This window comes from Trachypithecus francoisi, unplaced genomic scaffold, assembly GCF_009764315.1.
Source record: "Trachypithecus francoisi isolate TF-2019V2 unplaced genomic scaffold, Tfra_2.0 Lachesis_group12, whole genome shotgun sequence".
In the NCBI taxonomy this organism is placed as follows: domain Eukaryota; kingdom Metazoa; phylum Chordata; class Mammalia; order Primates; family Cercopithecidae; genus Trachypithecus; species Trachypithecus francoisi.
In genome coordinates, this window is record NW_022681457.1 from 47,745,114 (window position 1) to 47,768,741 (window position 23,628).

The 23,628-nt window shown below is 36.7% G+C and overlaps 1 protein-coding gene across 1 annotated transcript in view; it reads right to left on the bottom strand.

Annotated features, from left to right (window-relative positions):
- Positions 1–23,628, bottom strand: part of COL24A1 (collagen type XXIV alpha 1 chain) — a 388,650-nt gene that overhangs the window by 32,185 nt on the left and 332,837 nt on the right. The window contains exons 48-53 of the mRNA XM_033225467.1: positions 17,613–17,720; positions 15,532–15,639; positions 15,386–15,439; positions 14,766–14,828; positions 12,705–12,758; positions 7,130–7,165 (exon numbers count right to left, since the gene is read on the bottom strand). Coding sequence (XP_033081358.1) covers positions 7,130–7,165; positions 12,705–12,758; positions 14,766–14,828; positions 15,386–15,439; positions 15,532–15,639; positions 17,613–17,720 — 423 coding nt within the window. The remainder of the gene's footprint in view (positions 1–7,129; positions 7,166–12,704; positions 12,759–14,765; positions 14,829–15,385; positions 15,440–15,531; positions 15,640–17,612; positions 17,721–23,628) is intronic.

Below are 23,628 nucleotides of genomic sequence, written 5' to 3' on the forward strand. Positions count from 1 at the left end.
AAGACTTCTTTAAAGTGGTATTCGAGCAAAGACCTGAACATTGACATAAAATTAGTCATTTGAAGAGTATATGAATTAATTTCCTAGGTAAAAGAAAGGCATATTCCTAAGAATAGAAAGGAGGTCAGTGTAGGTAGGTGGCAGGTGGAAAATAGTACATCAGGACACTGGAGAGGCAAACAGGGGCCAGTTCATGTAGGGCCTTGTAAATCAAGTCAAGGAAGCTTAGATTTTATTCTAAGTGCAAGAAAAAGTCATAGGGAGGTTTTTAAAGAGGAGAATGATATAATTTGGTTTATTCTTTAACAATATCACTCTGTTTGCTATGTAGAGAATAGATTGTAGTGGGGGGAAAGTGGAAGAAAGAAGAAACCAGGAGTCCAGGTGGGATATCATGATCACTTGGACAAGGGTGCCAGTGAAGAATGAGAGATGGATTCAGAATAGGATTTACAGTTGATGTGAATTAATCTCTAAAGAACTCTTTACGTTCTATAGCTTTGTTAGTTCTTTTGTGGGGGGGGGTGCTTATTTATTTTTCTTTTATGTAGAATCACACATATTCAGATCTGGAAAAAACTTTATAGGTATCTCTTCTAATTCCCTACTCAGCGCAGGAATACCAGTCCAGTAACTCGGGGAGATGGTCAGTAAGCTTTGGTGAAAGGTAGTTACTACCTTGCAAAATGATCTTTTTGTGTACTATTTCATTATTATGTTAGACAGCTCATTATTACATTGAGCTGAAATTAGCCTCAGTATTCTATTAACTTTGTCACTAAGTATTTATTGTGTTAATTATGTATCCGGGGCTATAATAGACTGGGGACTAGGTGGTAACAACGATGGTAGGTAGGTACTAGGTGGTATCTAATATATCTCATGCCTTTACGGAGCTCCCTTTCTCTTAGGGAGCTGAGCACAGAAACCATAAGTACAATTCAATAAGTAAGTCATTTAAATTGTATCCCCTAGAGTTACTCATATTGTATCTATCCTCTATTGTACCTATAAAAGATAACCTTTCAAATATTTGAAGACAACTATCATGTCCCAACACCTCAATTTTATCTAATTCATTTACCAATAATTCATTAAATATTTATTGAATGCCAACTATAAGAGAGGCACTGTCAGGTGTGAGGGACACAGCATTAAAACAAACACAAATCAACAGATAAAATGTCTGTGTCTTTAAGGCTACATTCTAGTGAGGAAAAATACAATAAACAAACAAACAAACAAAACCAAATAAATATGTAAGATGTCAGGTGGTAGAGACACAGGTAGAAGGAATATAAGGCGTCTCAGGAAGGTGGGGGCACTGCTATTCACACAGGCTAGTCAGGAACCTCTCTGGTAAGAGGACATGTAAGTATAAAACTGAAGAACACATGCCAGGCATTCTACTAGGTCCTGAGTGCTAGATATTATGCCCAGGGGTGGGAGTAGGGTGGGGTCAAAGCATTAGCATGCTTGCTCCTAGAAATGTTCATTAAATCAAAATGTCAAGATCAGCAGGAGCTCTCTACCATACATAAAGGGTATGGCAGAGAAATAAGAGGTGCAAAAGCCAGAAAGTGAGACAAGACGAAAGAACAAGGAGAGGGATGTAATCAGGCTGCAGAATCTGGTAGAGGTTAACCATCCCAGATATTTCAATTGGTCTTACCAGGACATGGGTTCCCCCAGATCCTTCCCCTTCTCTGAATGTGCTTTAATGTTGTCCATGTTTTCTTTGGGGATAGCATGACTGGTACCACTACCTGCTTTATTCTGCATGCCATATTTCTACCATTACAACCTAAGATGGCAGCCCCAATCTATTGCATTTGTAATCCATCAGAGCCACTCAATTTTTTTTTTTCCATGTGAAATGCTTGTGACATTGCCATAGGTACTTCAGACTTCCTAATCCTGATGGAGACTATGTCCCAGCCACCGTACTTGGAGAGGATACTGGGGAGGCATGCAGAGCCACACTGATCTGGAACATGGGCTAATTCCAAGTCTCTCTGCTTTCCTTTCCCTCCTTCACTCTTCCTTGGAAATATAGCTTCACTGTGTGCATATGCTCTTGCTTCCTGTTACAATAAATCTGCTGAGAAAAGGTGAGGATCACTTTTCCACAAAATGAACACATCGATTTAAATATCTTTTTGTGATTCTTAGGCTATCTGAGATTACATAATTTCTCTTTTTTAGCTAATTAATATAACTGCAACTTAATTATTCTGAGTCTCAAGCGTACCCTACAATGAGAAGAAAAAATCTCAGCTGTCACTATGTAATCTCATTACCTTGTAGTCAAGACTTTACTGCTATATTTAAATTTATTCTTATGGGCCTTAAGTACTTCGTTTCAATCTCCCTCATTTTATTTCATGTCTGTCCTCTGTTTATGGTTGCTGCTTTAATAAGTTCGGCATGGATCACACACTCAATGAGTAGATTTTAGCTTCTCTTGCAACAACAAAAACAAAAAAATGGGTAATCATGTGAGATGAATATGTTAATTTGCTTCAAAAAATTACTTATAGTCAAATTACTTGCTTATAAATAACCTTTTTACTATCTATATGTATCCTATAACATCGTGTTAAATCTATACAATAAAAAACTGGAGAAGTGGCCCCTTTACAACATATCTTCTTTAGCTTGGAAGAACTGGCATCCTAGAAATGAGGGAAGTAGTGCCAGTATAAGCTACTTTGGTCACAAAAGTGCTGTGTACCTTTTGCCCATCCTCTCATCATTGTCTCTAACTGGCTGATATGCAACTAATGATTTGTCTCTGCATTGCAGACCTCTTTGGTGCTGACTGGACATAGTGGGTATATACCTAAAGCGACTTGGCAGTCCCTTTGTTCTCTCACTAGTGAAGAAAACCCATACCCCATTTCCTGACGCCTGGCAAGGCAAATAATCCATTTCACACAGTGATCTGGGAAGAAGTGATTGGTGGGTTCTTAAACATGTTTAGAGTTTATCAGATTTCACTGTAATCTACCACATAGGTTTCTTTTTATTTTTATTTATTATACTTTAAGTTCTGGGTTACATGTGCAGAACATGTAGTTTTGTTACACAGGTATATACGTGCCATGGTGGTTTGCTGCACCCATCAACCTGTCACCTACATTAGGTATTTCTCCTAATGTTATCCCTCCCCTAGCCCCTGATCCCCCACAGGCCACAGTGTGTGATGGTCCCCTCCCTGTGTCCATGTGTTTTCATTGTTCGACTCCCACTTATGAGTGAGAACATGCGGTGTTCGGTTTTCTGATTTTGTGATAGTCTGCTGAGAATGATGGTTTCTAGCTTTATCCATGTCCCTGCAAAAGACATGAACTCATCCTTTCTTTTTTTTTTTTTTTTTTTTGAGGCGGAGTCTCACTCTGTCGCCCGGACTGGAGTGCAGTGGCCAGATCTCAGCTCACTGCAAGCTCCGCCTCCCGGGTTTCCGCCATTCTCCTGCCTCAGCCTCCCGAGTAGCTGGGACTACAGGCGCCCGCCACCTCGCCCGGCTAGTTTTTGTATTTTTAGTAGAGACGGGGTTTCACCGTATTAGCCAGGATGGTCTCGATCTCCTGACCTCGTGATCCGCCCGTCTCGGCCTCCCAAAGTGCTGGGATTACAGGCTTGAGCCACCGCGCCCGGCCCGAACTCATCCTTTCTTATGGCTGCATAGTATTCCTGGTGTATATGAGCCACATTTTCTTAATCCAGCCTATCATTGATGGACATTTGGGTTGGTTCCAAGTCTTTGCTATTGTGAATAGTGCTGCAATAAACATATGTGTGCATGTGTCTTTATCGTAGAATGATTTATAATTCTTTGGGTATATGCCCAGTAATGGGATTGCTGGGTCAAATGGTATTTCTCGTTCTAGATTCTCGAGAAATCGCCACACTGTCTTCCACAATGGTTGAACTAATTTACACTCTCACCAACAGTGTAAAAGCGTTCCTATTTTTCCACAACCTCTCCAGCATCTGTTGTTTCCTGACTTTTTAATGATCACCATTCTAACTGGCATGAGATGGTATCTCATTGTGGTTTTGATTTGTGTTTCTCTAATGACCAGTGATGATGAGCATTTTTTCATGTGTCTGTTGGCTGCATAAATGTCTTCTTTTGAGAAGTGTCTGTTCATATCCTTTGCCCATTTTTTGATGGGGTTGTTTGCTTTTTTCTTATAAATTTGTTTAAGTTCTTTGCAGATTCTGGATATTAGCCCTTTGTCAGATGGACAGATTGCAAAATTTTTCTCCCATTGTGTAGGTTGCCTGCTGACTCTGATGATAGTTTCTTTTGCTGTGCAGAAGCTCTTTAGTTTAATTAGATCCCATTTGTCAATTTTGTTTTTTGTTGTCATTGCTTTTGGTGTTTTAGACATGAAGTCTCTGACCATGCCTGAATGGTACTACCAAGGTTTTCTTCCAGGATTTTTATGGTCCTAGGTCTTACGTTTAAGTCTTTGATCCATCTTGAGTGGATTTTTGTATAAGGTGTAAGGAAGGGGTCCAGTTTCAGTTTTCTGCAAATGGCAAGCCAGTTTTCCCAACACCGTTTATTAAATAAGGAATCTTTTCTCCATTGCTTGTGTGTGTCAGGTTTGTCAAAGATCAGATGGTTGTAGATGTGTGGTGTTATTTCTGAGGTCTCTGTTCTGTTCCATTGGTCTATATATCTGTTTTGGTACCAGTACCATGCTGTTTTTGTTACTATACCCTTGTAGTAAAGTTTGAAGTCAGGTAGCGTGATGCCTCCAGCTTTATTCTTCTTGCCCAGGATTGTCTTGGCTATGTGGGCTCTTTTTTTGGTTTCATATGAAGTTTAAAGTAGTTTTTTCCAATTCTGTGAAGAAAGTCAGTGGTAGCTTGATGGAGATAGCATGAATCTATAAATTACTTTGGGCAGTATGGCCATTTTGACAAAATTGATTCTTCCTATTCATGAGCATGGAATGGTTTTCCATTTGCTTGTGTCCTCTCTTATTTCCTTGAGTAGTGGTTTGTAGTCCTCCTTGAAGAGGTCCTTCACATCTCTTGTAAGTTGGATTCCTAGGTATTTTATTTTCTTAGTAGCAATTGTGAATGGAAATTCACTCAAGATTTGGTTCTGTGTTTATCTGTTATTGGTGTACAGGAATGCTTGTGATTTTTGCACATTGATTTTGTATCCTGAGATTTTGCTGAAGTTCCTTATCAGTTTAAGGAGATTTTGGGCTGAGATGATGGGGTGTTCTAAATATATAATCATGTCATCTACTAACAGAGACAATTTGACTTCCTCTCTTCCTATGTGAATACCCTTTATTTCTTTCTCTTGCCTGATTTCCCTGGCCAGAACTTCCAATACCATGTTGACTAGGAGTGGTCCTTGTCTTGTGCCGGTTTTCACAGGGAATGCTTCCAGTTTTTGCCCATTCAGTATGATATTGGCTGTGGGTTTGCCATAAATAGCTCTTATTATGTTGAGATACGTTCCACTGATACCTAGTTTATTGAGAGTTTTTGGCATGAAAGGCTGTTGAATTTTGTTAAAGGCATTTTCTGCATCTATTGAGATAATCATGTGGTTTTTGTCATTGTTTCTGTTTCTGTTTATGTGACGGATTATGTTTATTGATTTGCATATTTTGAATGAGCCTTTCATCCCAGGGATGAAGCTGACTTGATCGTGATGGATAAGCTTTTTGATGTGCTGCTGGGTTCGGTTTGCCAGTATTTTATCGAGGATTTTCGCATCGATGTTCATCAGGGATATTGGCCTAAAATTCTTTTTTCTTGTGTCTCTACTAGGCTTTGGTATCAGGATGATGCTGTCCTCATAAAATGAGTTAGGGAGGATTCCTTCATTTTCTCTTGCTCAGAATAGTTTCAGAAGAAATGGTACCAGCTCCTCTTTGTACCTCTGGTAAAATTCGGCTGTGAATCTGTCTGGTCCTGGACTTTTTTGGGTTGGTAGGCTATTAATTATTGCCTCAATTTCAGAGCTTGTTATTGGTCTATTCAGAGATTCAACTTCTTCCTGGTTTAGTCTTGGGAGGGTGTATGTGTCCAGGAATTTATCCATTTCTTTTAGATTTTCTAGTTTATCTGCACAGAGGTGCTTATAGTATTCTCTGATAGTAGTTTGTATTTCTGTGGGATCAGTGATGATATCCCCTTTATCATTTTTTTAATGCATCTATTTGATTCTTCACTCTTTTATTCTTTATTAGTCTTGCTAGTGGTCTATCAATTTTGTTGATCTTTTCAAAATACCAGCTCCTGGATTCACTGATTTCTTGAAAGGTTTTTTGTGTCTCTATTTCTTTCAGTTCTGCTCTGATCTTAGTTGTTTCTTGCCTTCTACTAGTTTTTGAACTTGTTTGCTTTGCTTCTCTAGTTGTTTTAATTGTGATGTTAGGGTGTCAATTTTAGATCTTTCCTGTTTTCTCTTGTGGGCATTTAGTGCTATATTTCCCTCTACACACTGCTTTAAATGTGTCCCAGAGATTCTGGTACGTTGTGTCTTTGTTCTCATTGGTTTCAAAGAAGATCTTTATTTCTGCCTTCGTTTCGTTATTTACCCAGTAGTCAGTCAGGAGCAGGTTGTTCAGTTTCCATGTAGTTGTGCAGTTTTGAGTGAGATTCTTAAGCCTGAGTTCTAATTTGATTGCAGTGTGGTCTGAGAGACAGTTTGTTGTGTGTGATTTCTGTTCTTTTACATTTGCTGAGAAGTGCTTTACTTCCAATTATGTGGTCAATTCTAGAATAAGTGTGATGTGGTGCTAAGAAGAATACACATTCTGTTGATTTGGGGTGGAGAGTTCTGCAGATGTCTATTAGGTCCGGTTGGTCCAGAGCTGAGTTTAAGTCCTGGATATCCTTGTTAATTTTCTGTCTCATTGATCTGTCTAACATTGACAGTGGGGTGTTAAAGTCTCCCATTATTGTTGTGTGAGTCTAAGTCTCTGTTACCACATAGATTAAATCTACTTCCTGACAACTGCAATTTTATTTTTATTCTACAAGTATCAGAGATATAATAATGAATAACTGTAACAGGGTCCTTGCTTTCATGGAGTTTATAGCCTAGTGTCAGGGTTACTATAATCACAAATTTAGTTAAACTTACAGTTTCACCTCTAAAGCCCTTTTCACCTCTGGGTCCCTAAAAGAAAAAAATAAAAGATGTTAGTTCAGTGTTATTGATAGCTACGTATTAAATGCAGCTGAGGTCATTATATGTAGAAACATGACAATTTATATTTTTGCTTTTTCTATGTAGCAAGACCTGTTTTGTTAAATTGCATAAGTTCTAGTTTTATTTTCCTAAATAAAGGAAAGCAAACAAAAAACCCCTAGTGATTTATCACGTTGTCTGCTTTGCTGTTCCTAGTTCTAACCTTAAGGTGAGACTGAGGTAACTACTTATTAATTCAATTAAGTCAAAACAGCTTATCTGACAATCACATACAAAACAATTTAAAAAGGACATTCTAAATTCAGGTTAAATTCTTCCAATATTTGTTTTTCTTAACTTTTGAAAACCCTGTTTCTGGGATGGTTTCCCTTCCCTTTCTTGAAAATTTTGGTATGTTGTATACGTTTCCATGCAGTTCAAAATATTTTCTAATTTTCTTGGAGACTTCCTCTTTGATCCATGGATTATTTAGAAGTGTGTGATTTAATTTTAAAGTGTTTGGAGATTTTCCTATTATCTTTCTGTTATTGATTTCTAGTTTAATTCCATTGGCAAGAGAATATACCTTCTATGATCTCAGTTCTTTTACATTTAGTAAAATTTGTTTTATGCCCCATAACATCTTCTATGTTGGTGAATGTTCCATATACACTTGAAACAAATGTAGTTTGCTGTTGCTGAGTGGACCTACTGCTTTTAAAACGTGTTAATATTTTCCTGTTCATCCTTTTGAAAATTTTATATATGTGTAAAAAATGAGATAATACTATTCATCTTTTCTGTAACCTGAGTTAATACCTTCATAAATATAATATGAATGCTCTTCCATGTCAATCTACATTCTTTTAGATAATTAAAATACTTGCCTAGTATTTAATATACTACGATAATATTTTAAATTTGCAATTATTAGACTTTTTGCTAATTTTTGTCATTGTTAGCAGTGTTGTGAGAGATACTCTTACAGTATAAAAATTTTGTTAAAGACTGTCCTTCAGAAAGTTAGTTTGAAATTACATACACACCTACAAAAATGGAAGTGTATATTTCTTCTGATCTATGTCATGTTCTTTGTTAATTTGCAAGCTAAGAATACTATCTTCTCATTTATTCACCATTTATATGACTTCTGTGTTTCTCATCTTGTCTCAATTCATGTTAAACTAGGGTATTAACTTAAAATAACTTACTTATTTTTTTCTTATTTATTTATTTATTTTTGAGATGGAGTCTCATTCTGTCACTGGACTGGAGTGCAGTGGCGTGATCTCGGCTCACTACAACCTCCACCTCCTGGGTTCAAGTGATTCTCCTGCCCCAGCCTCCTGAGTAGCTGGGACTACAGGAGCACGCCACTATGCCCAGATAATTTTTGTATTTTCAGTAAAGATGGGGTTTCACCATGTTGGCCAGGATTATCTCAATCTCCTGACCTCGTGATCCACCCGTCTCAGCCTCCCAAAGTGCTGAGATTACAGGAGTGAGCCACTGCGCCTGGACCCTGATTTTTAAGATATCTACACAGCACTTAAAAAATACATATACACCCTTTTCCACTCCCTACTCAGTATTAAAAACCTGGTATGTATCTTTTCATACCTTTTTTCTAATCAAATATTGACAAATACATTTATATATGTATGGGAAATATTGCTTGTGTTTTATAATATTGGGATCATATTATATACTCTTCTATGTGTCTCACTTAACAATACATCATGAAATAACTGAGTCAAACTAGATATAATAAATTCTTTTAAATAACTGCATAATATTCCATGAAATGGCTAACCTATAACTTACCCAATAATTCCTTTAGAAATGAGTATTCATGTAATTTCAATTTTTTCCCCAATAAAAGCAGTATTGTAAAAAAAAGTCTTTGCAAAATTTCATTAGTGTATTGGGTGTGTTTATACCTGTGGGATAAATTCCTCAAAGTAGAACTGTTTTATTAAAGAATATGTCCCTATATTTAACAAATCTTTCCATAAAGTGTGTAATTCACATTTTTACCAGTGATCAATGATAGTACTGTTTTCTCCTATATTCCCTTCTGAGAAGTTAAATGTAATATCTTATTTTACTTTAATTTGCATATCTCTAATTTAAAGTTAGGTCAGTGTCTTTTTATTATAAAACAATAGTTGAACTTTTGGATTTGTTCTTTTTTTCTCCACTGGCTACTTTTTTGATGGAATAGTTTTCATTTTTCTATTGAACTTTCTTTTTCAAACTATAAGAGTTCTTGGTATATGTGTGTGTATGTCTATCTAGAAAGATAGATATACACATATCTCTATCTATCTATCTATCTATCTATCTATCTATCTATCCGTCTATCTATCTATCATCTGTCTATCTTTATCTAGATACACACACATATGCATATCAATAGATAGGTAAATTTTTTTTTTTTTTTTCTTTTGCCTAGGCTGGAGTGCAGTGGCACGATCATGGCTCCCTGCAGCCTCAACTTCCTGGGATCAAGTGGTCCTCCCACCTCAGCCTCTCGAGTAGCTGGGACTATATGCATCTGCCACTACACCAGGATCAGTTTTAGTTTTTTTGTAGAGATGGGATCTCACTATATTGCCAAGGCTGGTCTAAACTCCTGTGCTCAAGAAATCTTCCAGCCTCAGCCTCCCAAAGTACTGGTAATATAGCCATCAACTACTGTGCCCAATTGAACTCTTTGTGTATTAACCTGTCATATGTTGTATGCTTTGTAAATATTTTTCCCAATCGATATTACTTTTAAACTCTCTTCATGAAATCTTTTTTCCATATAAAATTTTAAAAATTTTCAAGTATTCAAATATACTTTCTGTTCTTTTATAGGTCTCCCCAATCCTTAAGCTACATGTTAGTTTTCTCGATTATTCTTCAATTTTTTTTTTTTTTTTTTGAGACAGAGTTTCACTCTTATTGCCCAGGCTGGAGTGCAATGGCATGATCTTGGCTCACTGCAACCTCTGTCTCCCAGTTTCAAGAGATTCTCCTGCCTCAGTCTCCCAGGTAGCTGGAATTACAGGCATGTACCATCACATCCAGCTAATTTTGTATTTTTAGTACAGATGAAGTTTCACCATGTTGGGCAGGCTGGTCTTGAACTCCTGACCTCAGGCGATCTGCCCATCTTGGCCTCCCAAAGTGCTGGAATTACAAGCATGAGACACTGCACATGGCCTCTTCTAAGATTTTTATTGTTTTATTTTTACACTAAAGTCTTTAACAATTCATCTAGGATTAAAATAATTTTGGCAAATGGGATTCCAATTCTTCTTTCTTCTTTTTTTCTTTTTTAAAGAGATGGGGTCTCACTCTGTTTGCCCAGGCTTGAGTGCAGTGGGTGCAATCATCTCACTGTAGCTGGAACTCCTAGGCTCAAGCAATCCTCCCGTATTAGCCTCCCAAGTAGCTAGGGCCATAGGCATGTACCACCACACACAGCTAATTTATTTTTATATGATGGGGGTCTCACTATCTTGCCCAGGCTGTGTTCTGATTTCTTATAGCAGGAGGATACTCAAAGTAATTCCATCTCTCTTCCTTGTCACTGACATAGGAATAAGCATCTGGCTAAATGCTAAAGATATGAAAAAAATGTAACCGGAGACTTCTAAAAAAATTCTTACTTTTGCCATGATAGTACTTTATGCCACTTTTTTCCTTTGGATAATTATATCTAGATGTGGTTCTTGAGAAATTGTAGTCAACTTGCTATACGCGTAATTATGAAGCCAACAGTCAGGATATCAGGGTAGAGACATAGAGATATAAGAGAGACATAAGAACCTGGTCTTGGATAAGATAATTGAGTCACCAAATTAACTAAATCTGAAGCCCTTCCTATAATGTGATACAAATTTTCTTATTGCTAAAAGTAGTTTGGTTCAGGGTTCCTATTATTTGCAGCCAATTCTTCTTCAATTATATGCCATTTTTGTTATAAGTAAATTCCTATATATACTTAAGATCAAATTCTGGGCTTCAGTCTGTTACACTGATCTGTTTATTTCTTTGTACTACTATATAGTTTCATTTACAATGACTTTGTAGTATTGTTTTCTTATCAGAAAAGCAAGCCCGTCACCCCTCACCAGTATTTTTTTTCACAATGTTTTCTCCAATCTCAAATGTTTATTCTTTCATAATGAACTTTTATTCTCAGGACGGAAAAAACTCAATATGGAAAAATTGATGTACATGCTGAATACTATAAGGGTCTTTAAGAACTATCTATAAACAAAACACAGTAAGATATTTTAATTAAGTAATTTTAAAATTACATTTTCCTTGACCAATTAATACATCATAGTTTTGACAGAGGGGAACAATCATTCTGTAATTAGAACAGTATGTGTCCCTTAGCTTGCTGAAGAACCACTCACTGAAATATGAGAATTCTCCCACTTACAATCTTATATACCTCTGAGTGGCAAATGTTGAAAGTCTAGAGAAATACTGAGTTATATATTTTACTTCTTTTGTTTACATATCCAGTAACTTTGGTGGTTTCTTCTCTAAATGTATCAAAGAGAATAGTGGTATTAAACATTTGAAGCATTCTATTTTCATATTTTTAAATTGTCTGTGTCTATAAATAACTTCCAAATAATTCAAAAAATCAATTCCCTAGATAGAATGAATCTTTCCTCTCTAAGTCTCAGTTTGACCCTTTCTACTGTCCTCCTTGTTTGTTAATACTATTATCAGTGTTGGAAAACTTTCTCAACATCACTTGCCCAATCATTGTCTCATTTCTCTGTTTTACTTCATAACCAAATTTCTTAAGGCACTGGCATGTAATATCTCAATTTCCTCTCCAGACACAGCTTGAATGGAGTGGAAAGAGCGGTGGTCTTGAAGTAAGAAACACCAGCTATGTAATTCACCAGGTCTATCACCTTGAATGACTAGATGAATCTCCATAAACCTCATCTGTTTCCTCATCTGTTAAATGAAAATAATATCTACTGCAAAAGTTTGTTGTAAGAATTTAAGGAACATTATTATTAAATATTTTCCTCTACTTCCTTCATCATTGTAACCTATACTCTGTCTTCTACTGCAACTTATTTTCTCAAAGATTACTGTTGACTACTCCTTTCTTCAAATCTATTCTCTCGAACGATTCTTTCCTTCCTTTATAGTGGGTACTTCCAAAAACTCAAATCTTGGATGTCTGCACATCTTTTGCTATCTATGTTCTTTCCTTCAGAAGAATAATTTATTTTTATTGCTCAAGTGTTTATGACGCTCTCCCCTTCCTGACTCAGTTCTATTTTCTTTTCTTAACTCCAATTATAAACGCCTACCTACTTACTTACACTGTCTTCATTACACATATGGTCCCTAACTTCTCAGAAATAATCTTCCAGAAGAAAATGTACGTCTATTTTTTCCAATTGCTTCTCAAATACCCTAATTCTTTGTAGATTATTCTAGAAATAGGATTAAAGAAAAAAAAGAGTACAAAAGACTTGTATTATGATAAACTTACAGTTCTACCTGTTGGGCCTATTATACCTTCTCTGCCAAGGGGACCAGTGTTTCCCTGTTGAGGTAAAAGAAAAACAGTCTCACTGTTAGTATAATTAAAAAAAAAACCAAAACTCCAGAGAATCTCTTGTACAATGGTAAAAGAGCCATGTCTACATAATTATCCTTTTTAATATAAAATCTTATAGTATTAGCATAAATTATAATAATCTTGGTTAACAGTATGTGACACAATTTTGCATATTATTAAAGTCTCCTATCAGGAGAGTTACATTTGTATAATTTCTAAAAAACTGATGAATTAGCATTATGATTTTTAAGTGATGATAATTTCAATGATGCATTTTACACGTATGTCATATAACAAATAAAACTACTTTATATAAAAAAGAATAGAATGATGAACAAGGTTTTGAATAAATTTCTGTGCAGATGTTGAAAGAGCAGATGTTTGGGTAACATGAAACACGAAATAGAGAAAAAGTACAGGAAGGAACCAGAGGGCAGCATATGTGACCAACTAAACTTCAGTTCTTCATTTGTAAAACAGGAATAAGAACATCTACCTCATAGGGACATTGTGAGAATTAAATATGAAAAGTGCTTTTAAAACTTTAAGCTGTTATTTGATTATGAGGATAACCTTGAATAAGGTGAGTTTCTGATCAATTCCTCCCAAAGTAGGAACAGAGTCTATAATTTCTCAGTGAATACAAAATGCCCATTTTAGTTTTTTCCTACAAACTTCAACTTCCTTGGTTCTTCAGAAATCATGAAAATAGCTAATACATTTATAGTTGAAGAAATATTCAGCAAGGTCTTTAAACAATTACTATGACAATACTCCTCTTTGCATTATGTTTTGATTGTTTTTATTGAGACAGAGTCTTGTCGCCCAGGCTGGAGTGCAGTGGTGTCAGCTCACTGCAACCTTCGCCTCCTGGGTTCAAGTGATTCTCCTGCCTCAGCCTTCCGAGCAGCTGGGATTACAGGCATGTGCCACCACGCCCGGCTAAATTTTTTGTATTTTTATTAGAGACGGGGTTTCACCATATTGATCAGGCTGGTCTTGAACTCCTGACCTCAAGCAATCCACCCGCCTCGGCCTCCCAAAGTGCTGAGATTACAGGTGTGAGCCACCGCGTCTGGCCTTTTTTGCATTATTGAAAACAATTTATTGTAAGAGTTAGGAAAGCAGTGAAGGATTTTAAAAGTTTGACTTTCATTTAATAGTCATTTAAGATACCTTTCTCCTGCATCTGAACTGCTTCCCTTCTTCCTTTCTCTGCTCTTTCTACACTTGCCCCTGCAGCTGCTATGAGTCATGGAGATGCTACTACCACAGCCAAACCATTACTTGAAGTTTTTGATTTTTTTTCTCTTCAGTTTTTTTTTTTTTCAGTTTTATAGAACATCTCATCAATTAGAAAGTTTTGGTTAATAAAAACTAAAATAAAACAAAACAAAAAACTAAAAACAATAACAGTAACCACTGGTGGCTTATTTGTCCTATTTATATTCTCTACAATTTGCAATCACAAGCACTCACTGCTAATTGGAGTTCTTCAGAGCCTGTTTTTTGCAACTATTTAAGCGGTTCCTCATCACTCTCTTGGGATACCTGCCCCTGAGCTGGGAAAACACAGCTATTGGGAAATATTTTCAGTCTGGTCTGAAGAGCTCTGGTCATACACAAGCTTCTTCCAGGTGGTGCATGGAGGTGGTCTCTGGTTGTATTAATGCTTATAACATGAAATTGCTGTATGTTTTTGTTCCTGGCGTGAGTTAATAAATACATTATCCAGTCTTCACAGTAATTCTGATGATTCTTTTTTTTTTTTTTAAAGTAAGACTGGGAAGTATGGGTGGTCTATGAGGTATTTTGCTCAAACTAATATATGAACTGCAAAAGACTGAATTCTGCATGTGCCCTTATGAGTTTCTAACTTAAAAGTCATTTTATTAAGTTATTTACTTGTAGCACATTACATTTAGAGCTCTTAAGCCCTACAGTGAGCAAAGAACTACAGTTTCTGGGTAGGCAGAATGACTTTACACTTACTCTCTGTCCAATAGGACCTTTAGGACCTGATATCCCAACAATGCCAGCATCCCCTTCAGGACCCTAGACATACAATAAGAAACAAAAAGATAAAATTTGTAGCTCTATATGAACATTTTACAAAATTACATCAATCTATCAAGAATTGCTCTTTTAAAAATGGAATATAATACTGTTGCGCATGCTGAAGTATTCAGAAAGAAGTCTGCTGAGGCCTACACTTTACTTAGAAATACACCAATGAAGGGAGAGAGGGATACATAGATGGAAAAGCATGATAATGCCAGTAGGGTAAAATGTTAATGGTAAAATTTAGGTAATGGGTATAGGCATTTACTGTAAAAATTTCTCAACATTGCTGTATGTTTGAAAATTTTCATAATAAACTGCTTGGGAAAAGGGATGAAAGAAAACAAAAGCATATCATATACTAAAATTTCTGGGAAAATGTATAGTTACATAATTTTAAAAACAGACATATTCAAAACTCAAATATATAAATATGTACCTACTGAAATTTTACACATTTAAAAAAGCTCAAGTTAGAGACTGTATTGATATTTCAACAGCTCTTTTATTTCTAGATAGTTAGAAGACTAGAAGAAAGTATGTAAACATACTTTAGGTCCTGGGAATCCTTGGAAACCTGTCAAACCTTGAACACCATATTCTCCCTGCAAAGTGAATTGACATGATAATAATTATTGTACAATGGTAGCCTGTTCTGCAGAATAAGTGTTTGGTGAATTTCTGAGGTGGTACATACAGGCTGCCCTTTCAGGCCAGGCTCTCCACATGGTCCTTGATCACCTTGTGCTCCTCGGTGACCTCTTGTACCTTGAATTCCAGGTTGACCAGGTAGCCCTTGTTCACCCTATGGGTAGAACAAAGAAAAGTGATATTCACTTCGGAACATATAAACATATTGGCTTTTGAATGAAGCCCAAATACAGGCCCATCCTTAGGCATAATACAAGGCACTGGGGAAATAAAATTTTGCATGTTCATCTTGTTTACCAATATTTTCCACACAAGTAGTATTTCATTATAATGAACCAGAAGTGCAGCAGTGGGAAAAGGAAATTCCAGAGATTGTGGTGATGTGTGGAAAGAAGAGGGAAGGGGGAACCTATAAAACTAGGAGGATAGTAAGACTTGAGAGAGGATAGTGAGGGTGTGGTATGTGTGGGTATGCTTAGATGTGATGGAACTTATATTTTGTTTATGTATTTATTTTATTTTTATTAGAGATGGGGTCTTGCTCTGTTGCCCAGGCTGTGGTGCAGTGGTATGATCATGGCTTACCGTAGCCTTAAACCCCTGGGCTCAAGCGATCCTCCCAACTCAGTCTCCTGAGTAACTGGGACTACAGGCACACATCATTGCACCTAGCTAATTTTTTATTTTTTGCAGTGACAGGATCTCACTGTGTTGCCCAGGTTGGTCTTGAACTACTAGCCTCAAGTGATCCTCCTGCACCGGCCTTCCAAAGTGGTAGAATTACAAGTGTGAGCCACTGTGCCTGGCCAGCACTTGTATTTTGAATTGATATCATTTTTCTGTGTTTTCCATACCATCCAGAGATGATTTAGCTATCTAATACTAGAAAAAGAGTAGTCTCCTGAAGTGTAAACTCTGGTTTTAGCCATGATTATCTTTTAATTCCACCAATAAAAAATTTCCATTATCTGTCTCCCTAGGTTCCTTTGATATGAACTGTCTTTATCCCCTAAAAGTCACTTTAAGTATATGCTTAATCAACATTATTGAAGTTTTAAAAGTCAAGTCTTTTTTCACTGATTTTTATTTTTGAAATGAGAGTTGAAATATCTTTCACACCATTTCTAAAAGTAAATTTAGGAATCAGGTGGACTTTAGAGATAAGTTAATGAAAAATGATGTTTGGTAGACTTTGGCCAAAGATTCTTTAAGATTAACAAATTATCTCTCATTGTCTTGAGACAAAGCTATACAACTTTAGGGCTTGACAAATATGGATCCTTCTTATTGCAAATTCAAGCCAAAAGGTAGGGATCTTTATTTCTTTTACTGGCTTTAGCATTTGCTTAGCTGCTTTGGATTTAGTACAAAGGAATATTCATGGTATAAACATTAACAGAAGACTAATATTGTAAACAGTAAGCAAGTGGGTCATGATTTTCAGTTTATCCACATGGGTCAGAAATCTGAAAATTCTTTAGAAGTGGAACTGTGAAAATCAGGTTAAGAGGTAATAATGGTAAAGGTGCCAATGTCTTAGTCTTAGGCATTTATGAAAGAGCTTTAGATGTTGGACTAATTTCTGTTGTCTGGGTCAATCCTGCATAAGATATTTCTAAAAGAGGTTTTGTCTGGAAAGTCTATTGACATGTGACAAACTCCACACAATAAATGCAATGTAAGACTTAGTTACTGTCACATTAACTCTAAGAAACAGTCTATACAGTTATCAGATTAATTAATTGGTTGGTTAGGTTCAGAGTCAGAGGAATATGAATTGTATTTGAGAAAGTATTTATCTGGAGGTAAATAAGATTTCTCTGTTTTGGAGAAGAAAATAGATGACAGAGAAGGAAAAAGAACCAAAATGAGTCAAAGATGTAGCATTTTTTAAAGCATCACTAGTCCTGGGTCAAAGAGTTGTTATGCCAAATTACAGGTACTGTGGCTATCACGGGAGATGGATATGTCAAAGCCACATACTTTCTCTTTTCCTAATGTGTTTTTACTATTAGCCAAATTCTATTAAAAACTATTAATCTTACCATCCTGTGATCTAGCCAATGAACTCAGGGCCAGAAAGGATGGCCAATACTGCTCACCCATTGGAACAAAATATTAAAGTACCTTTGGGCCTTGAATTCCTGGGCTTCCTGGCAAGCCTGAAGAACCCTTTACTCCTGGAGGACCTGGAGCCCCAGCAAGTCCTGTTCTTCCTGGGCTGCCTCTGATGCCCTAAATAACACAGATAAGAAATGAAAACTGGGAAAGCTTTAAAAAGTGAGTTTAGAGGATCAATAAAATGTAGGAAGAGTTGTGTCCTGAAAGGCTGCTGTTAACATAATGCCCAGGAGTTATCCTGGGCTTCTTTGCCAAAAGATGAAATGTTGAAATACTATTTTAGAGACACTCACCACTCACTTGAAATTTCTATCATTCATGCAATGATCTTGGTTTTTCAAAATGAAAACACTGAAGCAATACAAAGTTCACCACTACCTTCTTACTTATATAGCCTAGGTGTGAAGTATGTTTTGTTTGTTGTGTTTTAACCTTTGTATTATACTGTGGTGTACATGACAACTCTAATAACTGATGAAAGTCTACTTAAGAAGAAAATTCTATTCCTCAACCACACATGATTCCAGAAATTTTGCTAAAAATAGTTTAACTGGAAATAAAGTTAAGCAAGCAAACAGTATATCCTTAAAACCAAATCCTACATCAGGTTGGCAAACTATACTTTGCAAACTAAATTCAATCCATCACCTGTTTTTGTAGATCTCATGAACTAAGAACAGTTTTTACATTTTTAAACATTGAAAAGAAGAATAATATTTAAAGACATGGAAAATTCTATGAAATTAAAATTTCAGTATATATAAAGTTTTACTGGACAGTCATGCTCATTCATTTATATACTGTTTAGGGCTGCATTTGCACAACAATAGCAGAGCTGAGTAGTTATGACAGAGTTTTTTAAAATTTCATTTTAAGTTCCAGGGTACATGTGCAGGATGTGCAGGTTTGTTACGTAGGTAAACATGTGCCATGGTGATTTGCTCCAGTTATCAACCCATTGCCTAGGTTTTAAGCCCAGCATGCATTAGCTATTTTTCCTAATGCTCTCCATCCCACTCTGTCCCACCTCCACCAACAGGCCCCAGTGGATGTTGTTCCCCTCCCTGTGTCCATGTGTTCACATTGTTAAGCTCCCACTTATGAGAACATGAGATGTTTGATTTTCTGTTTCTGCATTAGTTTGCTGAGGATAATGGCTTCCAGCTCCATCCATATCCCTGCAAAGGACATGATCTCATTCCTTTTTATGGCTGCATAGTATTCCATGCTGTATATGTACCACATTTTCTTTATCCAGTCTATCATTGATGGACATCTGGGTTGATTCCATGCCTTTGCTGTTGTGAATAGTGCTGCAATGAACATACACGTGCATGTATCTTTATGACAGAATGATATATATTGCTTTGGGTATATACCCAGTAATGGGACTGCTGGGTAAAACGTTATTTCTGGTATTCCTGGACCTTGGTTCCTTACAGTCTTCAAGGAATCACCACACTGTCTTCCACAATGGTTGGACTAATTTACATTCTCACCAACAGTGTAAAATATTCCTATTTCTCTGCAGCCTCGCAAGTATCTGTTGTTTTCTGACTTTTTAATAATTGCCATTCTGACTGGTGTGAGATGGTATCTCATTGTGGTTTTGATTTGCATTTCTCTAATAATCAATGATGTTGAGCTATTTTTTGATATGTTTGTTGGCTGCATGAATGTCTTCTTTTATGAAGTATCTGTTCATGTCCTTTGCCCACTTTTTATTTTTTAATTTACTTTACTTTACTTTAATTTTATTGTTTTGGAGATGGATTCTCACTCAGTTGCCCAGGCTGGAGGGCAGGGGCGCGATCTCTGCTCACTGCAAGCTCTGCCTCCTGGGTTCACGCCATTCTCCTGCCTCAGCTTCCCGAGTAGCTGGGACTACAGGCGCCCGCCACTATGCCCAGCTAATTTTTTTGTGTTTTTAGTAGAGACAGGGTTTCATGGTGTTAGCCAGGATGGTCTCAATCTCCTGACCTTATCATCCACCCGTCTCGGCTTCCCAAAGTGCTGGGATTATAGGCGTGAGCAACCATGCCCAGCCCTTTGCCCACTTTTTAATGCGGTTGTTTTTTACTTGTAAATTTGCTTAAGCTCTTTTAGATTCTGGATATTAGATATTTGTCAGATGGATAGATTGCAAAAAATTTTCTCCCCTTCTGTAGGTTGTCTGTTCACTCTGATGACAGTTTCTTTTGCTGTGCAGAAGCGCTTTAGTTTAATTAGATCCCATTTGTCAATTTTTGCTTTTGTTGCAATTGCTTTTGATGTTTTCGTCATGAAGTCATTGCCCAGCCTATGTCCTGAATGGTATTGCCTAGATTTTCTTCTAGGGTTTTTACAGTTTTGGGTTTTACATTTAAGTCTTTAATCCATCATGAGTTAATCTTTGTATAAGGTGTAAGGAAGGGGTCCAGTTTCAATTTTCTGCATATGGCTAGCCAGTTCTCCCAGCACCATTTATTAAAGACAGAATCCTTTCCACATTGCTTGTTTTTGTCAGGCTTGTCAAAGATCAGATGGTTGTACGTGTGTGGTCTTATTTCTGAGTTCTCTATTCTGGTCTATTGGTCTATGTGTCTGTTTTTGTATCAGTACCATGCTGCTTTGGTTATTGTAGCTTTGTAATATAGTTTGAAATCAGGCAGAGTGATGCTTCCAGATTTGTTCTTTTTGCTTCAGATTGTCTTGGCTATATGGGCTCTTTTTTTTGGCTACATATGAACTTTAAGAAATAGTTGTTTCTAATTCTTTGAAGAATGTCAATGGTAGTTTTATGGGAATAGTATTGAATATATAAATTACTTTGGGCAGTATGGTCATTTTCACAATATTAATTCTTCCTATGCACAAGAATGGAATGTTTTTCCATTTGTGTCCTCTCTGATTTCCTTGAGCAGTGTTTTGTAGTTCTCCTTGAAAAGGTCCTTTATTTCCCTTGTTAGCTATATTCCTAGGCATTTTATTCTCTTTGTAGCAATTGTGAATGGGAGTTCACTCATGATTTGGTTCTCTGCTTGTCTGCTGTTTGTGTGTGGGAATGCTTGTGGTTTCTGAACATTGATTTTGTATCCTGAGACTTTGCTGAAGTTGCTTATCAGCTTAAGGAGCTTTTGGGCTGAGAAGAAGGGGTTTTCTAGATACAGGATCCTGTCATCTACAAACAGAGACAATTTGATTTCCTCTCTTCCTATTTGAATACCCTTTCTCTTGCCTGTTTGCCCTGGACAGAACTTCCAATACTGTGTTGAATAGGAGTGATGAGAGGGGGTATCCTTGCCTTGTGCCGGTTTTCAAGGGGAATGCTTCCAGCTTTTGCCCATTCAGTATGATATCAGTTGTGGGTTTGTCATAAAAGGCTCTTATTATTTTGAGGTATGTTTTGTCAATACCTAGTTTATTGAGAGTTTTTAATATGAGGGGATGTTGAATTTTATTGAAGGCCTTTTCTGCATCTACTGAGATAATCATGTGGTTTTTGTCTTTAGTTCTGTTTAAGTGATGAATTACATTTATTGATTCGTGTGTGTTGAACCAGCCTTGCCTCCCGGGGGTGAAGCCAACTTGAGCATGGTGGATATGCTTTTTGATGTACTGCTGGATGTGGCTTGCCAGTGTTTTATTGAGGATTTTGCATTGATGTTCATCAAGCATATTGGCCTTAAGTTTTCTTTTTTTATTATATCTCTGCCAGGTTTTGGTATTAGCATGATGCTGGCCTCATAAAATTAGTTAGGGAGGAGTCCCTCCTTTTCAATTGTTTGACATGGTTTCAGAAGAAATGGTACCAGCCCCTCTTTGTACCTCTTGTAGAATTCAGCCATGAGTCCATCTAGTTCTGGGTTTATTTTTGGTTGGTAGGCTATTTATTACTGCCTCAATTTCAGAATATTGGTCTATTCAGGGATTCAACTCTTAACTGGTTCAGTCTTGGGAGGATGTATGTGTCAAGGAATGTATCCATTTCTTTTTGATTGTCCTGTTTATTTGCACAGAGGTGTTTATAGTATTCTCTGATGATTGTTTGCATTTTGGTGGGGTTAGTGGTGATATCTCCTTTATCATTTTTTATTGTGTCTATTTGATTCTTCTATCTTTTCTTCTTTATTAGACTAGATAACGATCTATTTCATTAATTGTTTTTCAAAAAACCAACTCCTGGAGTCACTGATGTTTTGAAGGGATTTTGTGTCATGGTAGAGATCTTATATGGCACTTCCATTGCTTTGCACTGTTGCTTGGTGTACTACAAATTGTAGTGATGCAGTTATAATATAATAGTGTTTCAAGTGGAACATATATTACTGTGACACTTTATTTTACTTATTACCAGTGCATGCTATCATATCAAAACAAGAAGAGAAAAGTGGACTTCGAATATTGTGTTTTTTTAAGGCACCATGGAAAATGAATTATTTTCTTATCAAATTAGATGTCAAAGCCTTGCATTTACTATGTAATATTATTATAGTTATGCTTAAAAATTATAAAGTATACATCAACATTATCAGACTAGGCACACAATATAATATTTCTACCTCACAGGAATGCAACAGTCAGAAAAATTAGAAAATGCAACATGGAGTATTTTTTCACAGCAGAATCTCTTCACAACAAAATGAAAATGAGGCTGCAACTGAGGTAAGTTTCCGAGTGTTCACTTCATTCATTAGCCCAATAAGGAAAATCCCTTATTGATGACTTAATTAAATCTATAGCAAAAATACATTTATTTAAGATTGTTAGCTTTCTGGCAAGAATAGCTGCTTGAAATGTTGAGGACACTGGTGCAGCATCAACAATCAGTTAAAAAACAAGGTTCTTTCTTTTTTTCTTCTCTTCCCACCAGCATGGCCTGTTGGTTCTTGATGAGTCAATAGAAAATAGCAATACTGCTCAGTTGTTCATTCAAGGAGTCAATGCTGAGTCTGAAAAGGAGTGAATGCTGAGATGGAAGAATTGTATAAATAGTCTGTGGGGTGACTGCAAGTAAGAATATTTTCAAACAAGTTAAAAAAACACTAAATCAGTACAATCTTCTGTGGATTCTGCTAGGATGCAATAAAACTGACAGCTATGGATCAAAAAAAGAATTATTGGATAAATTTGGAACGCTTATGGTGGGTAGATTTTCTGAACTCAGTTTCAATAGCATATCTTAGACCTAGATGCCATAAATTTCCATAATTCAAAATCCATGTGGCCGGGCGCGGTGGCTCAAGCCTGTAATCCCAGCACTTTGGGAGGCCGAGACGGGCGGATCACGAGGTCAGGAGATCGAGACCATCCTGGCTAACACGGTGAAACCCCGTCTCTACTAAAAAATACAAAAAAACTAGCCGGGCGAGGTGGCGGGCGCCTGTAGTCCCAGCTACTCGGGAGGCTGAGGCAGGAGAATGGCGTGAACCCGGAGGCGGAGCTTGCAGTGAGCTGAGATCCGGCCACTGCACTCCAGCCTGGGTGACAGAGCGAGACTCCGTCTCAAAAAAAAAAAAAAAAAAAAAAAAAAAAATCCATGTGACTGTGCACTTGAGGAATTTCCACCTAACTTACAATTGAAAATGATTAATCTACAAGGAAATGACATGCTAAAAGGCAAAATCAGGAGAAGAACCTAATAGAATTCTGGATATTCTTTTCAAGCAATCAGTATATTCAATTAAAATCATATGCTCATGAATTGTAGCATTTGGCAGCATCTACCTGTGTGAAAAAAATTTTCAAAGATGAAATATGTGAAATATGCAGTCTCATTACAGGTCAACATTAACAGCATTAACAAATGCAGAAAATTTTGACAACAGGGAACTGTAATAAGCTCGCTTTACAGGAAAAGCAAACTTTAAAAACAAAATTCTGATGAATAGCACCCTCCCCAATAAAATAAAAACAGCTGAAAACTTAAAGAAACCCACAGAGAAAGCAGATTTTATAAGCTAAGTGTTATCCTATACAAAGCATGCCACTTTTCTCATTACTAGTCTTGCATTACAAAATTTTTACCTAATTATATTTTTAA